Source organism: Pleurodeles waltl, chromosome 2_2 (assembly GCF_031143425.1).
Source record: "Pleurodeles waltl isolate 20211129_DDA chromosome 2_2, aPleWal1.hap1.20221129, whole genome shotgun sequence".
Classification (NCBI taxonomy): Eukaryota; Metazoa; Chordata; class Amphibia; order Caudata; family Salamandridae; genus Pleurodeles; species Pleurodeles waltl.
In genome coordinates this window covers 110,761,029-110,778,862 of record NC_090439.1, presented here as the reverse complement: position 1 = coordinate 110,778,862, position 17,834 = coordinate 110,761,029, and the positions used below count along the sequence as shown (strand labels likewise).

The 17,834-nt window shown below is 44.1% G+C and overlaps 1 protein-coding gene across 2 annotated transcripts in view; it reads left to right on the top strand.

The window, feature by feature from the left end:
* BASP1 (brain abundant membrane attached signal protein 1) overlaps positions 1 to 13,997 on the top strand; it is a 158,867-nt gene extending 144,870 nt beyond the window's left edge. For both annotated transcript variants that reach the window (XM_069219485.1, XM_069219483.1), the window contains exon 3: positions 12,350 to 13,997. In XM_069219485.1, coding sequence (XP_069075586.1) covers positions 12,360 to 13,079 — 720 coding nt within the window. In that variant the 5' untranslated portion in view covers positions 12,350 to 12,359 and the 3' untranslated portion in view covers positions 13,080 to 13,997. The remainder of the gene's footprint in view (positions 1 to 12,349) is intronic.
* Positions 13,998 to 17,834: the final 3,837 nt, after the last annotated feature.

The following is a 17,834-nucleotide window of genomic DNA, read 5'->3' as shown; positions in this document are numbered from 1 at the left end:
ACAAGACACCAACAGCTCATGGTTTTGTTTATGGGTTAAGGCTTCCAGTGAGCCATACCTTAAAAGCTTTTATGAGCATACTCCTTTACAATTCTTCCTTTAATCATTTATTATTCTGCCTCTGACTTACCTAAAGCTGTCACTCCGATTTGAATGCGTCCATTACTTACGATAATGGCATTACTCCTAGTCCTACTCCCTCGCCTTCCTTTCCACCAATGAGGCTCCCTGCCTCACCCTAGACCCCTCCCTTCCCCTTAACCCCCCCCCCACCACCTCCTGTACAGAAACAAGCCCAAACAGCAACTCAGGCGGTCCGTATTGGGAGGGCGGGAGCGAACGGAAAGGAAGGCGAGGGAGTAGGACTAGGAGTAATGCCATTATTGTAAGTAATGGACGCATTACCTCACCTCCCTCCCTCGCCTTCCTTTCCACCAATGAGACATAGCAAGAGAAAAACAGGAGACGGACACTGAGTTGCAACAAGTTTAATCACAACCAAAAAAGGACACCGAACAATCGCCCTCCTATTACATCATAGAGGACAAGACACAGTGACCCAAGACTGACTCCAAACTGCCCAAGTCCGCCAGTCTGTAATGACAAACAAAGGTCGAAGGTGAGGCCCAAGTAGCGGTCCTGCAAATTTCCACCACAGAAGCGCCTTGCAGCTCCGCCACCGAAGCAGCCATACCCCTGGTAGAACGGCCCTGTATCCCCTGGGGCGGAACCACCCAGGTCAAAGAATAAGCCATCAAAATCAGAGAGCGAACCCAACGACTCAAGGAAGCAGTGGACGGCTTCTCCCCTTTCCGAGCCGGACCGAAATTAACAAACAGAGAATCACCTTTCTGGAGAGGAGCAACCACCCTTAGATACTCCAACAAAGCCCGACATACATCCAATGAATGCAACCGAACCTCCTCATCCGAGGAAGGATCAGGACAAAAAGCAGGAAGGTTAACCTCCTGGCGAGCATGGAAAGACGAATTCACTTTGGGAACAAACGAAGGAATCGGAATAAGCACCACCCGATCTGGAAAAACCTTACAAAAAGGAAAACAGCAGACCAAGGCCCCCAACTCGCCCAATCGATGGGCTGAAGTAATGGCCACCAGAAAAAAAAGTTTTCAAAGAAAGAGGGCGCAAGTCACATGAATCCTGCGGTTCAAAGGGAGGAACAGTCAAATCATCCAACACCAAAGAAAGATCCCAGGAAGGAAAGGACCGCACCGGACGAGGAAACAAGTTAAGGCGGCCCTGGAAAAACCGAGGCACCAAATGACCCTCATCAGACAGATTACGCCACGGGCCCCTAAAAGCCTGAATTGCATCCCACTGCACCCGTAGGGAAGCCACAGACAAACCAAACCGGGCCCCATCCTGTAAAAACTGCATCACCTCAAACAGAGAAGCAGCCGTAGGATCTAACCTATGCTGCAAACACCAGGAAGAAAAAACCTTCCACTGCCGACCATAAGACAGTAAAGTGGAACGATGCCGCAAAGCCAGTAAAGTAGAACTCAAAGCTACCGGAAACCCTAAGCCCGTCAAACTCCTCCGTTCAACTTCCAGGCCGTCAAGTGCAACCGCCTCAATGACCCCATCGGGAGGCAAGGAAACTCCAGAGGCGAGGACAGAGAGGGAGAGTCCACATGTGATCTGAAGCCATCAACCGAAGCAACGGAAACCAATTCGCCCTCGGCCAATGGGGTGCTATCAAGAAAACCCTGGCCTTCAGAAGACGTACCTTCACGAGAAACGCACGGAGCACCTGGAAGGGCGGGAATGCGTACAAAAGATCTGAGGCCAAGGACACAACATCCCGTCCACTGCCCAAGCCTGAGGACAACGAAACCGGAAGGAAAAGCGCCCGACTTTCGCATTCTCTGGGAGGCAAACACATCCAACACCGGAAGACCCCACATGTGAACCAGGCGACGAAACCGAGACAACTGGAGGGAGAAAAGCTGAGATGAAGGAATGACCCGGCTCAGAAGATCCGCCCGAACATTGACCACCCCCTGAATGTAGGCGGCTCGCAGGGATAGAACCCACTTTTGCGCCCAAACAAAAATGTCCCTCACAATGCGGAACAGCGACCGCGACCTGGTCCCTCCCTGTCTGTTCACGTAAGCTTTGGTCCAAACCCTTCAGGGATTCCTGAAAATGAATACGAGCAAGAAGCACCGCCTTCAACTCCCGCCAATTCGAGGAGCGTCTGGCCTCCAGAGGCGACCAAAACCCCTGGACCTGAGCCGACCCCATCCAAACCCCCCAACCGGAGAGGCTGGCATCGGTTGTCACTACCACCGGGTGAGGAGGAGATAAAGACACCCCTACACGAAGATGAGCCGGCACCAGCCACCAACCCAACTCCCTGCGAACAAACCCTGACACAGGAATCCTTGCCAGAAGAGAACTCGACCCCCGGAAACCAAGGAACGAGAAACCAGTTCATCAGGCAAAGAAGATGAAACTGTGCCCACGGCACTAGAAAAACCACCAACGTCAAATTACCCTGCAGATGTAACCACTGAAGGGCTCTGGGAACCGGCTGCGACAAGATCAACAACACCTGTGACTGGAGGCACACCAACCGCTTCTCCGACACAGTCACCAAGCCCTTAAGAGTCAGAAATCGGGCCCGAGAAAAACCAGATCCTGGGAAGGGACCAAATCTGACTTCCCCCAGTTGACCAAAAAAACGTGGTTTTGCAGGACCAACAGAACCCGGGCCACATGCCTCCTTAACATAACCTGAGAGGGCGCTTGAATCAAAATATCGTCCAAATAAGGATAGACAAACACCCCTTCGGAATGTAGAAGAGCCACCAGAGGGGCCAGCACCTTAGTGAAAATCCGTGGTGAGGACTTTAGGCCAAATGGTAGGACACAGAACTGAAAATGGTCCTGGCCCACCGCAAAGCGTAGGAACCGCTGAGAAGACAGAGCCACTGGAATATGCAGGTAAGGATCCTGCAGATCCAGAGGCCCCAGGAAATCACCTGGACCGACCAGAGGAAAAATCAACTGAAGGAAAGCATACGGAAATGTACAGTCTTGATCCAGGAATTCACACCCTTTAGATTGAGGACATGACGAAAGCCCCCTGACACCTTTGGAAGCAGGAACAAGATGGAATAAGTGCCCAGACCTCTCTCCCCCACAGGAATATGTGATATGGCCCTCTTGAGGTAAGTCCCGACCCCTTCCAACAACGCCTGCCTCTGTGCCCCGTCCGCAGGCCGTGGAGTAGGACGTACCCCGGTTACTGGAGGTACCACATCGAAGCCTATGGCGTAGCCATTGTTTACAATGTCCAGCACCCAGCAATCGCTGACATCCTCCTGCCAAATGGGAAGAAAGTGCCTCAGCCACCCCCCAACCGGCCCTCTGCCAGGCCCACAATGATTGTCAGGAACCCTTCTTGAATCCTCCCCGCCCCGAAGGAGCAGACTTTTTAGGAGAAAAACGGGGCTGAAAACGATGCTTCCTGAAAGAAAAAGACGTGGAATCAACTTTGGGAGAAGACCGAGAATTCTTCCGCCAACCCTTGCCAGAAGAAGAACCACCTTTGTAAGGCAAGGCGTGTTTCCTGTCCTTAAAAGCCTTCGAAAGCATGGAAGGCAACTGATCTCCAAATAAATTGCGTCCCTCAAAAGGCAGTCTCAGGAGAGCAGACTTCTCCCAAGGATCCGCCATCCACATCCTTAACCAGAGGGACCTTCGAGCCCCAATCAAAGCTCCCGACGCCAGAGCCGAAGAGTGGACAACATCCGATGACCTGTCCGCCAGCAACCTGGCCTGTTGTTCCATAACTGCCAGCAGTTCGGAACACTCTGAACCCTCCTGAACAGCAACCGCCAGTTTGTCAAAATCCTGCACCAAGGATTGTGCAGAATAAGCAGAAAAAATACCCTCTGCTCTGAGGGCCAAATTCTCCACCGCAAACGCCCTCTTCAGACCTGAATCCACCTTTCTGTCAGTGGCATCAGCAGGAACACAATCCTCCGGATTGACCGCCGTCTTGCCAATTAGGGTTGCCAAAATGGAATCCAGCTTAACGGAAGGTGGCAACACATCTTCCCCTTCCAGTAAGTACAGCTTCTGAAGGAAACGCAGAACCTGAGACTGGTCCACATCCCTCCACTCCCGGAGCACCATATCCTTAACAGGGCCCTGAAAAGGCATGGCAAACCTTGAAGGTGTTTGATATTGAGGGAACAAGTGTGAATCAGTCCCCGTAGGTTGAAAAACAGGAAAACCTAAATTGTCCCAAACATGCATCAGAACCTGCCACATCTCTTCCCTGGAGAAATATTTCCCGCCAGAAGAAGTAGGAGCGTCATCATCTGATAAAGAGGACCCCTCCGCAGCCCCTGAAGGATGGGCTGCCGAAGAACGTCCAAGCCTGGATGCTCCAGCCTGCAGAGCACGAGACACAGCCACCTCAATCATGTCCTGAACCTCCTCTCTGGACATTAGAGGCGCAGGGACCCCTACCGCAACCTGGTGACCCCCCCAGGAGTGGAGAGGGGAACCGCAACATCCTCCCCCGAAGAAGAAGAGGAGGAAACAATCCTGCGCCACTTTGAAGGAACCTTCGACATTATCCCAACAAGAAATGTACCCAAGAGGCCACAGCACCCATTAAATAATGGAGAAAGGGCAACAATTAGTACAAAAAACGCGGGCAGAAACGCCCGTCCTACCATGCAAAAAACACAACCGGCACATCAGCCCAGCAAATGCGAGCTGAAGGTCCGGAAGTACAGCCCCAGCCACCATAGAGCTGACCAACTCAATCAGCCGACTCCAAGGACGCATCTCCAAGGCAGCACTGCCTGCCCCCAGAAGAAGCGACCGCCGGGAAACTCTCCGCGAGGAGCTCCGCGCTCGAGAGTCAAGCTGATGACCCCCCCCCCCAGCCCCGCCGTGGAGGAGAAGGAGAAAGGTAAGTCTAGCGGGCTAGACAAAAAGGACAGGAGGAGTTGGGGGTGGGGGGGTTTAAGGGGTGAGGGAGGGGTCTAGGGTGAGGCAGAGAGCCTCATTGGTGGAAAGGAAGGCGAGGGAGGGACGGGAGGTTATGTACGTTATTTGGTGCTGTACCCTCTTCTGGAGAGTGCTAAGTGCACTTGGGTGACTGAAGTTCAAAGGTATTTTTGTGTTAGAGATAAGCACCTGCTGTTCGCTAAGCTCAAGTGGTTGGTCAGCCATCTACCAAATAGCAATGTGTAGAAAGTCTTGAGAGGCATGTATTCCGTAGACTATATCCACCACTGTTGATTGCATGTAAAGTACGCTTTAATCATTCAATATGTCTTCTAAAGCACAGAATCTTATTTAGCATACCATACTTGGGCAGCAGAGAATGAATGGTAAACCTGCCAGTGAGCACAGAACTATAGTGAGTCAAAACTGGTTGCTGATATGGCATGTGCGGGACTGTGAGATTGTCAAAAAGGAGGCTCTTTGTTGAGCAACCAGTGAGACTATTGAGTGGATTGCATCGATCATTTTTAGTCTGGGCTGAGTGAGGGAAGCACAAAAAGGATCATTTGAGAGTAATCAACTGGGTAAAGCAACCCTGGCAGACACTTGGGAGTTGGATGTGTTCATCTTTTTTTTTTTTTTTTTTTTACTTCAAGACTGCAGTTGGCTGATACTTGCTTTGTTTGCCCATAAAGCTCCATGTCAAGTGTGTGACGCAAGCTGTACTACTTGTGCAATGACAGAAAATGATTTGTTATACAGAACTTTAGAAACGGATCATTGAAGAATATCTTGGAACTAGTCATGCAGTGTAGGATTGGTTATAACACTTCCCCATCACTTCTTTACCAGGCTTCAAAGCAAAGTGGTTTTACGGACCATTGACATGGATGCTTCATTTTCACACCTCTCGCCTTACTATCTCCACCCCTACAGACAAGCGCTCTGAGGTAGGTGGCTCCACAGTGCCATGCAGCACTTTACAAGCACATAATTCTAGTCCAAAGGGTTATGGTAATTTATAAGATTTACCTCCACCTTTAAGCGATGTTGAAAGGCAGGAACACCATACTATCCGCTTAGTTGTTCACTTTTTGTTAGGCTTGTTGCTGACACAGTTTTGCTGTTTGATTATTGAAAGCTGCTGGGCACATCGTGGGTGGGACTAAGTAGGTGCACACTAGCGGCCAGATGTAGCAAAGGTTTTTACCCATTCTGTGTCTATGGGGAAAAAGTGTTCGTACATATCTATGTAGATTTCCATACAAAGGCCTTGGGATATAGGCCATAGGTCTATACGCACGATATATTTTCTAGTTTGCGCAAAAGTTGGCCCTTATATTTAGAAAACAAAATAGGCCCTCAAACGCGAACAGCAACAATGAGACTCATTGTGTGTCTAAACCACTCCACCAAGTGTAACGTGGACTTGCTAACTCAGTGGGTAGCATTTTAATACGCTTTTCCAGTGCCTTCGTTGTTTTGTCATATACTTTCTGTTCCATCTGGAGGGACGTTTTACAGTGAGCGTATTTTAATTTTGCAACATTTGTGTTCTCGCAGCAAGAAGGATACAGGTTTCAGTTGATAAATTACACTCACATTCACCTCTGCCTCCAAACCAGCCATTGTACGGTTTGTGGTAAATGTATCACACAAATTGAGAAATCTGGGAAATAAAGGAACTTAGATTAGTAGAACATTGTCTTTTAAACAATGTCCTTTTCAGAGGAACAGAAAACGCAACTATTCTAATGCAGAAAACAGAACTAAAACTGTAACACTGCAGAACGGTATCCAAGACCCAGAATGGAGAAGAGTGGCAAATGAATGATTAGCCACAGGAAGGTTGTGTGACTTGGGCAAAATCGTTTTGTGATTAAATGTTGTTGAATGGTTTTAAAGATGGCACCAAAAATTCGCACATCTTTGCTGTGAACTACAATGTAAACGGAAAGACAAGTATAAACGACTAAAGTATTGCACATATCCTGTGATGTGCAACGATTTCACTGTTAAAGATTTAATATCACTAGTTTGTGCCCTTAGCACTCTTATACCCACTAATGTTTTAATATGTAAAGTGCTCTGTGACCCTTCGGTTACGGCCATGCAATTAAAGGATTCTGCGGTTGCTTCCTGTTGTTCCTCATAATTGTAGGTTTCCAACATCTACTGCATAATTTTCAGAGTTGTTCAAAATTACATGTGTTTCTATCTCAAACTGATCAAAAGTTTCTAAATACGGTGCCACAGGGCATGGTGCACAGTCGCAGACCCTTGGCAAAGGTTGCATGCGTACCTTTCATTTGAGAATTGCAGAATTCAAAAGGGTGAAGTGCACCTTTATGAGATGAAACGTTTGCCCAGACAGTATTGATGTGTTAGAATGACAAAACAGTGACATATTATGATAGAATCTCTGTTTCATAATAGCCTTTGATTGCGGCATAATTTTAGTCAACCCTGCCTCATAATTTGGTTTTACTGCTACATAATTCCACAGGCCCTGCCCACCAAATCTAGTTCACGCTTTATAAAGTTGCTAAGTAGTGGCCCTGGCTATTAAACTATGTTTTCCTTTTTTCAAATTCTTAAAATAAACGAGATGTGCCAAGTCCGACCTATGTTACCAGGAGCACCATCCACAAACCAAAGTTAGATTTCTAGCAAACACCACTCTGGATCCCTAAGGTTTGTAATAATGTGTTCCCTTTATTTGCATTGGCCTGCAAATCCCAGAGTACTGTTCATTAAAGAAAATGACAGTCTGACAGATTATGTGTAGCTAGTTGGTAACCCTCCATAAAGCTAGCCTGTCTTCTTCAAAAATAGACATGTTATGTTATTTTTGGAAATGTAATCTAGCCTGAAGTAAATGTGCCTGTAGATTTGAGTGAATTATGCTAATGAAAGTGTGCCCGCCTTCTTTTTCTTTCATGGACTGGGTGGCCTATGTTGAAGGAATGTATTGTGAAGGTGGGAGAGGAATTATGTTCATGTAAATTTGACGATAAGGTCTGCTTGTCCTAGAACTACAAACAGAGGGATGTCAATTATTGATCTATAGCAGCGGCGGCTCTTAACATTTCGATTTACGCAGACCCCCAATTAATTTGTACTGGAAACCCCCACGAACCAATTTTTGTGATTTGAACCTCAAAACAAAACTTAAAACTACAGAAAGAAGTGTACATTAAAAAAATCATAACTTATGAAATATGTTGTTTGATGCACAGAGGAACGATGTACAATCAGCATTTTACTTTTAAGATGAAGATTAGCGCATTTCAAAATGTGGATTTATTTCTAAAATATAAAGCCATTTGACCGGCTTTAGCAAATTGATTTACATTTTTTGTTCCTAATGTATGTCCTCTTTCTGTCAGTATTTTAATTGAGGTCACCAGTTGGCCATATTACTGTTCGCTGTACTTTCGCTGGTCCCACAAATGAAGCTAAAAATACAAACTTACTTTTTAACTTCCAATTTCAAATTCCTTCCCATTTACAGAACATTTTGAAATGCTCAATTTTACATTTAGCTTTTTTTTAAATCTATGTACACTTTATTATTGTGCTAATATTTAATTTTTTTAAACATTCATAGACCTACTGAGTATGTGTCATGGACTCCCGGGGGTCCACATACCCCAGGTGGAAAACGTTTGATCTAGGGGGCCTAGCAAGATTTCAGGATGAGCACTGGTTTTGCAGATTATTTCAATGTAAATTAATCATCGGTTTATTTATCTCAAATGGACACTGTGAAAAAGCTTAACTGCTCTGCAGTGGCGTAGCGTGGGTTGTCAGCACCCGGGGCAAGGCAAGTAATTTGCGCCCCCTAACCCGGGGCAAGGCAAGTAATTTGCGCCCCCTAACCCGTGGATTTAGTCTCTTCCAAGATGTTGCGCCCGGTGCGGCCGGCCCCCCCTACACCCCCCACGCTACGCCACTGCTGCTCTGGCCCTCCTGGACAAACGTCAGCCGTAGTGTTTCCACACTGCAAAAAGTACACTCCGCTAAAAGTAACGTTCAACCTGGTGCTAGTCATTGTGTACAGGGCCAGCTTTAGGGCGATGTGAGCAGTGCGGCTGCACTGACCAAAGGGGGCAGGGGGGGATGCTGTATTTAGCAATAACTTAGAAACTTGCGATTTAAAAGTACCTCCTAAAAAGTTTCTTGTGCATCCAGCCTTCCGGAAGCAATTAAAATGTCAAGATACTTTTGTAAGGTCAGCACCTCTCCTGCTAGGGAGAGAGAGGGGAGTTTTGTCTGGTGGCAGCTTTGACTCGCCACAAAGCAGTGTAGAGTGTTAATATGCCTGCTGCAAAAAACAGAACTATATTTTATGTGGATAGCTGGGTGGATTAGTAAAACCAGTCTTCACGTCGGCTTTTAAAACAAATTCATGTACGGGAAAGGGAGGCTATGGAGAGATGAGGGGCACATCTGCCTGGTGGTAGTGAGGGAATCCGAGGAGGTGGTCATAGGGTGGGGGGCCACCAGTGCTGAAGCCGGCCCAGAGTGTGTAAGGCACTTGATTTAAATGAATATGAGCTGCAATTACCAGTCAGTTTTCAAAGGCATATCAGGGTTCTTACGGCAAGGGTCAACAAACTGATGCGAGTCTTGCGCAGGATGAGGATCCTTTGCAAAGTTTAAAACATTGTGCCCTGCTGGAAAAAAAAAAAGACATGGAAGGTTCCACATCTTAAGCCATCTAATGATAGTAGCTATGTCAGCTGTCGTGTTATTAATAAGACGCCTTTTAAATCTATAAATGTGCTGCAGCACGAGGATGAGGCCCTGAAAAAGTGGGTTAGCTGTGGAATAATGGTCCCTCTGCCCCATTTTAACAAGTCTGATACTCTGAAAGAGAGATTAATGGACCATATTATGCAAAGTGTACTGAGTACATACCTCAATGCATAACTTTGATTGCACTGCTTTTAGACTACCTCACTGTGACGTTCCAAAAGGGATCGTACAGTCCCATCTGTATTTAAAAAAAAAAAAAAAAAAAAAGACTGCATGTGCATTCAGGAGGATTTCCCTTATTTGTTTAGGTGTTTCATATGCACATGAGGTAACCTCCACTATGCGTGGCACAAGCATCATTACAAAACATTTGCTGCTGACGTGGGTCTTCTTGGTTACTAAATACTGAGTCTTGTGGCAGTGCTGTTAGATTGCTTTTATTCTAATGGATGGCAGTAGCAGTTTTGGGGGCATTCTCTTATTCCTACTTTTCTTGCATATCAAGTGAACACTTACCCACAGATAAGTAATGGCTGGCTTCTCCTGTCACAATTTTCTCTTTTAAAAGCCATTTCCCCTTAACAAGTGTTAGAAAGTTGCCATAAACTACAATATGTGGACATTTTATTAAACCATTATGAAATCATATTGATCTATTTTCTAATGTTGGCCTGTGGGATAGATTGGAAATCAGTCCGCGCTGGCAAAACTGTTCAAACCAGCCCCACACTGCAGGGCTATGTGACTAGCACAGACCAAATGAGCATGATTGGATCGTGCAAGCCCTCTAGGCTGCATTCCAAGGGGAAAACGCCAGAGTGGCAGTATCGCCAGCTCAGCCCTTGTGGCCTAAAACGAGCACCACAAATGTTAATCTAATCACAGAAATGACTGCCCTTACATCGGACAACTTGCTTGTGAACTCCAGAAAGTACACCTGTACTTCCTGCTTCTCAGGGAAGCTCTACTTCTACAAGTGCAATTAGTCCTTGTACCATGTTTTGAGTAGTGCTATACATTAGGAACAATGTCAAAGGTTAATTTTACCGTGAACAATGAAGGCCGGGAAAAACGAAGCTCAAAGCTTGAATTTTGATCAGGTTTCTGGCATGTAAAATTTAAAAATCTGATAGGTTTTAGATAGATTACAGTCCTGCAGTTCATGATGTTAGTTGATTCTTTGTAATGTGTATATGGTTAAGATTGTGTCCACGACTCTGGGGCACCCAAAAGAGATACAGACCTTGTTTCTGCTCTGTTTATAAACGGAGTTAAAATTTAAGTTCAGTGGTGAAACAAAAAGTAAGGATGCTGGTTCCTGCTCGGCGATGGTATCACTGATCTGGGAAAATATAAACCGCTCCAAAAATGGAGCAGACCGCTTATAAATTTTGAATCCGTATCTTTAAAAAAAAAAAAATGCAAACATTGATTTGTATAGTGCTGCTCATCACCCCAGTGAGTCTCCTTTTACATCGCAGGATGTCACTTCTGTGAAATAGACTCATTATCTCTTCCAAGGATCATGCTAAACTTAGATTGTTGCTACTTGTATCAAACCTACAGTCTGTGAACTTTGGACAAAACAGATGGTTTGTAACAACTTACTCTTCCAGAGAACATTCCTCATATCCTCCTGTGGTGTTCTTGTTGCATTTACCATGTTTTTGCCTGTTAGTCAGGCAGGGCGAGTTGTATGGATGCTTAACATGTGAAGGGAGGTCATGTTACTTTTGATTTCTTGGTTCAATAAAAACTATAATTGTTTTCCATTTTTGCCTAGAATTTGCTGTTTTCTTTAGGTATAGCATATTTGGAATTGAGGTCTTTAAATCTCACGTGTACCCTATTTGATTCGTTCATCAAGGAAAAAAACAAACGCAGAAAGAGTGATTAGTGTGCATGAGTTAAGGTTCATAAAAACATTCCTAACAAACTCAACTTAAATATGCACCTCCATAACACTGAAAAGTCTGCTCTGTGGTCACTGATGAAAAAGTTATAACCTCTTGAACCACACTACTTTATTTCCCATTGGTAGCTAATGCAGTGCCTTAACATTCGTGCTATGCTCCTACATCAATCTCGTATAGAGGTCTGTCTGATGTACACATAGAAGGTGCCGAGCACAAGAAATCTGAAGTTCTGATAAAGTTTTAGATATTTTAACTGAAGACATTAGCTAACCTATAGAAACAAGATACAGCAAATAGAAGTTAAATCCCTGTTGTTCGTACGAAAGGTGTTGTGGCACTTGCAAGTTAGCATGCAACGCTGACATATAACATTAAGAATAGGCTGGTTGTCAAAACACACTACCATCTATCTTTAAAAATTGTGAGGCATTGATTGGACATTAGACTGTAAGGAGCTCAGTCTATTCTGAACAAATTAGTTAGATTTGTGATTTCTTTGTATAACTCTTTGAAATGTGTGGCCCATACATTACACAAGGAATGTTAGCTCCTCCTATTTGTTAATCTTACCTGTTCAGCTGTTTCCATTTTGGCAGTGCTTAAAAATATTGGATTTCTTTAAAATAAATCTATAGTATATTCCCTTTGGTAACCTCTAACTTTTTCTTACTTTCTAGAGCTCCAGAAATGGGAGGCAAGCTAAGCAAGAAGAAGAAGGGGTACAATGTGAGTGACGACAAAGCAAAAGACAAGAAAGCTGATGGGGCAGCCACTGAAGAAGGCGAGGCCCCCAAGGGGAATGAAGAGGCCCAGCCTCCCGTAGAAAATGCTGATGCCAAGGAAAATAAGGAGGAGAAGAATGATAAAGAGTCACAGTCTACTGATCATAAAGCAGAAGTCAAAGAAGGTGAGAAAGAGGCCACTGGTCAAGGGGAAACTGAGAAACCTGAGCCGGAGAAGAAAGAAGCTGGTGATGATGCCAAAGCAGAGGCCCCGGAGGCTGAGCCTCAGGCGACCAAGCAAGAGGAGCAGGCGCCGGCCTCTGCTGCAGCCCCTAGCAGCGAGGCGGCTAAAGCTCCAGAGCCAAGCAGCGAGGCAAAAGCTTCCCAGCTTTCGGAAGCCACTGCTCCTAGCAAAGTAGAAGAAAAGAGCAAAGAGGAAGGAGACGCCAAAAAGACTGAGGCTCCCTCAGCCCCAGCGGCGCAAGAAGCTAAAAGTGAAGTGGCCGCAGCTTCAGACTCAAAACCTTGCAGCAACGAGGCTGCCCCCTCTTCCAATGAGACCCCAGCAACAGAAGCACCTAGTTCTACTCCGAAGGCCTCCGAGCCCGCAGGAACCGCAGAAGAAGTGAAAACATCGGAGGTTCCGGTGGCTAATTCGGATCAAACCGTAGCAGTTCAAGAATAAAATGGACAGTCTGTTTGAGATACCACTTAAAAAAAAAAAAAACGACCTGCAATGATGTTTTTTAGTATAATTTTGTTCCAGCTATACTAACAAACTTGATTCCGATCTAAAATAACCATATATATTGCCCAGATGGGAATTCCCATCAACACTTTAAACAAAACAAAATGGCAATTTTTTTTTTTTTTTTTTTTTTGTCGTAACCTATTACGGAAAAAAATCAGTCTACCGATTTTGCCAAGTAATAAAAGCGTTAATTAAATCTTGGAGTTTAGCGATAGAGGTTTGACCATAGACCACATTTTTACTATTCTGAACAGCAGCATGAACGCACTCCGCCATTGTATCAGAACAATGTTTTCCCCTTGTTTTCTCTTCTGCCGTACTGTTGCAGGAGTGATGTTTTTGACTTTGCCCATCGGGCTTGTGCCAAGGCAATCAGATCTTTGAGAGCAGTTTTTTTCTTTTATTCGCAAACAACATTGTTTTGTACCTTTGTTTGGTTAAATGCAGCGAATGATGGCCAAATCTTCAGATACAACCCACTTTAAGCGTTCAAACTTTTATTTCGTAGTGCCAATCCCCTCTAAACCGTTTCCCTTCTCCAGCTATTTTTGGGAGTAAATGAGCATTTTCTTCCCACCTAGCCTATCTAGATTTCTCATGATGAGTTAATGCATGTCCGTGGTTGGGTGCACCTGTTGTTCTGTTTCTTGGTCAGTGGAAATGAAAAATGAAAAAAACAAGTCTGCATTTATTGCAATTCCAGTCTTTCTTCCATTCTGTGTCACAGACACCAACACACCACTCATTAGAAAAAAATATAAAGGAAAAAAAAAAGTTGTAAAATGGATGCGTTGAAATTATATGTAATTGTATAAATGGTGCAACATTAATAAAAGTTGAAAATTACAAAAAGTTCATTTTTGGCTTTCAATCATTTGCCTGTTTTTTTTCTTTCATATTTGTTTTTCACATTCATTTTTGGTGTCTGAAGGAGGGCATAATGTTGGTTTCTAATCAAAAGATACCACAAGAGCAACCATTTGTGGTTCAAAAAAACAGGAGTAGTTGAGGTGAGTTTGGGTTTTGTGTAACTGTATGCAAGAGTGGTGAAAACGCCTACCATGGGTTCAGCAGCTTAATACAGACGACCACTGCAGCTGAACTAGCACAGAGTGGGAAATAATTATGACCCTTTAGCTCGTGTGTTATGATTGTTTTTAGACCAATAAAAACATGGGTTTACTGCTTGGGGGTGTCTTAATTCCCGGCCTGACAGAATGCCCCCACCATATTCTTCAGAACAAAGATATAGAATTAATTTGTTGATGTCTTAGACTTGGCTTCATGAGGTGTTGTGGTGATTTTTCACAACCGCCTTCTCAGTGTAACAGCAAGTGCTATCTTCACTGGATGCTGGACTGGGTGTCGTAACCTTACATTAGGAGATTCTCGTATGCTTTTTGTTTTGACTATCCAATTTTCATGCATGTTCTAAGCGCTCCCACAAGGGAGTGAAAAAGGGTTTTGTGAAATCGTGTCCTTTTACAATATGGCAGATCAGAGTTAAATCCGTATGTTTTTCCACCACATATGCCTGTCTCCAAACATTTTGGCCATATTAGACGGGTGGGCGTTTTCCTCCGTTGAAATGCTCATCTATTCCTTTTTTTCTTAACTGAAATATGACATGATGGGGAGCCGAACAGGCTGAGGAATGGATAAATAATTTCATAAACATCACAACATTATCGATGATCCACACCGCATGAAAGGAATTATCTCTAGAGACGAATTACGTCATCGGTGGTTTACAATTTTTCTGAATCCTGGTGGGATCTCCAATTTTTAAATAATTGAAGCTTTTCCAGAAGCCCTATATATGGTAATTTTGTTCATAAAATTATTTGTGCAATCTAAGTCACTGTCCAGACATTTTGCGGTCAGTCACTTACTCTGTCCCTTGGAGCGCTTCGATGCTTTGGCCGGAACGTGCTTTATAAATATAAAATACAAATAAACATAGCCAGCGGTATTCCGAATCATCTGGCTTAATTCAGTGCTCTCATGGATTTCGAAAGGCCTTTAAATTAGGGACAGTTTTCTGCAGTAGTGGGGAATGAACAATTTAACTCCTGAAACGTGCCTTAGTAAACCAAAATGCAGTGCCTGGTAATGTACAGGTATGAGCATAATTCAAAATCATTTCTACAAAGAGCCGCAAACAGTCATAAGTGAAAACTGACGAGCTTCCAGTACCAACCCATCTGAGCTGCCAGTAATTGGCAAAGTAATAAATGAACAATAGGATTTTGGTTCTGCCTAAACACCAGGGAATGGTGCAGATTGTAGATTTTTCACACACACCTTCACGCACACAAAATAACTGACAACGGAAGCTGCATGAGAAGAGGAAAAGCTCCACGCTTGTCTGGGCAAAAACTATACACACACGTCTGTAGCTATGGCCCAAGTTTGAACCATGGCCTCAAGCAGCACCTCATCCCTTTTATATGTAAATATATGCTTCGTGTTATGGTGAGTTCATTTTATGTGTTTTTTGTGTGCATTTTCTCATGCCAGTAAATTAGCAGCAGACCGGATATATAAAAAACAGTAACAACTGAAATATTATCAAAGCTACTGATTTCACATGGGTGCATAAGTACAGAATTAACAAAAGTCTGGTGGTATATGCTCCTAGTAGATTTCTATGCATACTGAATTCATACCTGCAGATGTCCACCAGCAGAATCTCTTGCTGCTTTAAGCGTACAAATTCACCCTAACATTTTTTTTATCTACTTGGCATTTTACCAGGCGCATAAATCCCACCTCTTTCATCCAGACGAAATACGGATATGTTTAGGTATTTTGATAACAAATTTGGAGACCTGGGCCTAGACGTTTAAGCAGTAAATCGATCTGTGCTATTTGGCTCTGTAACCCACTGGGAACGTTGGCAATTAGCCACTAAGGTACAGCTTTGAGAGTTTTCCCCAACATTCCCATATGTGTGTCATTGCCTTTGGAGCACGTCTATTCCCACCCCAACCCTAAATGGAGGGTCTCTCGGACTGAGAGAGCGATAGAGACGGTCTAGTCCCTCTGCGGGAACATTCAGGAGAGGAAGTGACTTGCAGTGACAGGATTGGAGGATAGGTAATTGGGGGTGGCACATGGGGGGGTTTATTAGGGGCTGAAGGGGAGGGACCGGCCTCCTTCCGTGCTGCTCATCGCGCTGTTGAGGAAATTGGCCACCCACCCACCCGGCAAGATGAGTTTCTTGGGGAGAGTCATTTGTTTTAAATTTAGGAGAAAGCTTGTGGGGGGAGGTTTGGAATGCCAGTTAAGGCAGGTTGCGACTGAGTACAGGCGGCAGTAGATGGGGGAGGGTGGAGAGTCAGATGCGGGCCTGGCCACCCTTCCAGGGGAAATAGAAGCAGGTGAAGGATGAGTGTGGGGGATGCCCGAAACAGGTCGGGCATGAAAGGAAAAGGGGAATGTGTGGGGGTATGGAAGTGTAAATTGAAGGGAGGTGTTGAAAGGATGAGAGAAGATAATGTTAAAAGTTTGGGTTCCAAGTTGACGTTATTGTTGAAAGTTTTATAAAAGTTATGTATAAGTTGCAATCCTGTCCTAAATAAATGGCCTTTTACACTAAACTGACTGTGTCACTGAATGGGTCCCGATGTTCCACTGCCAATGATCTCACTTGTAATGTTTCAGATTCAGAAGTTCTATCTGTTAGTGCAAATGTCTTGATTCTTTAAATTGGGATCTGACATTTAAACTCCAAAGTGGCAATTGTTTGAGTAGAGGTTTTGGGAGTGGAAGAACTGCTGCAACATAATCACCCATAACGGTTATTACTTGTTTCTGAGTTTTGAGGGTAGGCTGTACTTAAATCGTTGAAACGCACAACCCATAAGGGAAGTCAAAAATAAAAGGCTGCTTAATCAACGGATTGGTAGTGTTTAAAAAAAACAAAACAAAAGTATATTGTGACGTGAGATTTAAAAAGCCTTCTAGACACATTTAGAGATAAAATATACACACGTTAGAAAAGTCAATAGGTGTGGCATTGGCAAGGCTGCATTTTTTTATTTCTTTTTTTGCAGATAAATGCAATAAGCTGTACAAGTATAAAAGTGATAAAGTAAACACCATCATCTAAAGGAATGTAGCACACACATTTGCACAAAAAAACAATTTCCATGGCAAAACTACGTTTTAAAAAATGAGTCGTGTTTGGCTTACCAGCAATGGCACGGAACTGGGCTACTTTTTAGGTGGATGTGCACACATGCATGAGCAAGTACTTTGACTCACAGTAAAAAAGGCCAATAGTTGAAGTCGTCTGATCCTTTGCCCTATAATGTACAATGGGGTTGGTAGAGGCAAAACATTAATGACATTTGGTCAGATCTGTATACTAAGAGAGCTAACTGAAGTCTCCTTTTCTCCTCTGAAAATACTGTATGTATTTTTTACTATTTTTATTTTTAAAACATTAGTCTGGTGAGACCGGTAAAGTTGTCCATAAGCCAGACCTAAATATTATAACATTGCAAAAATTGTGAAACTCAATTTTTTTTCGTGTTGCACATACATTGTATTTCTTTGCTGACTTCCTTCAATCTGAAGCAACATTTGTGTGACAGTTGAGGCTATCTGATGCAAGTGAAAGCCTATGCCTAACCCTGGTTTTAAGTGTACGACTTCAATCCATACTGGGGAAATTTGACACTA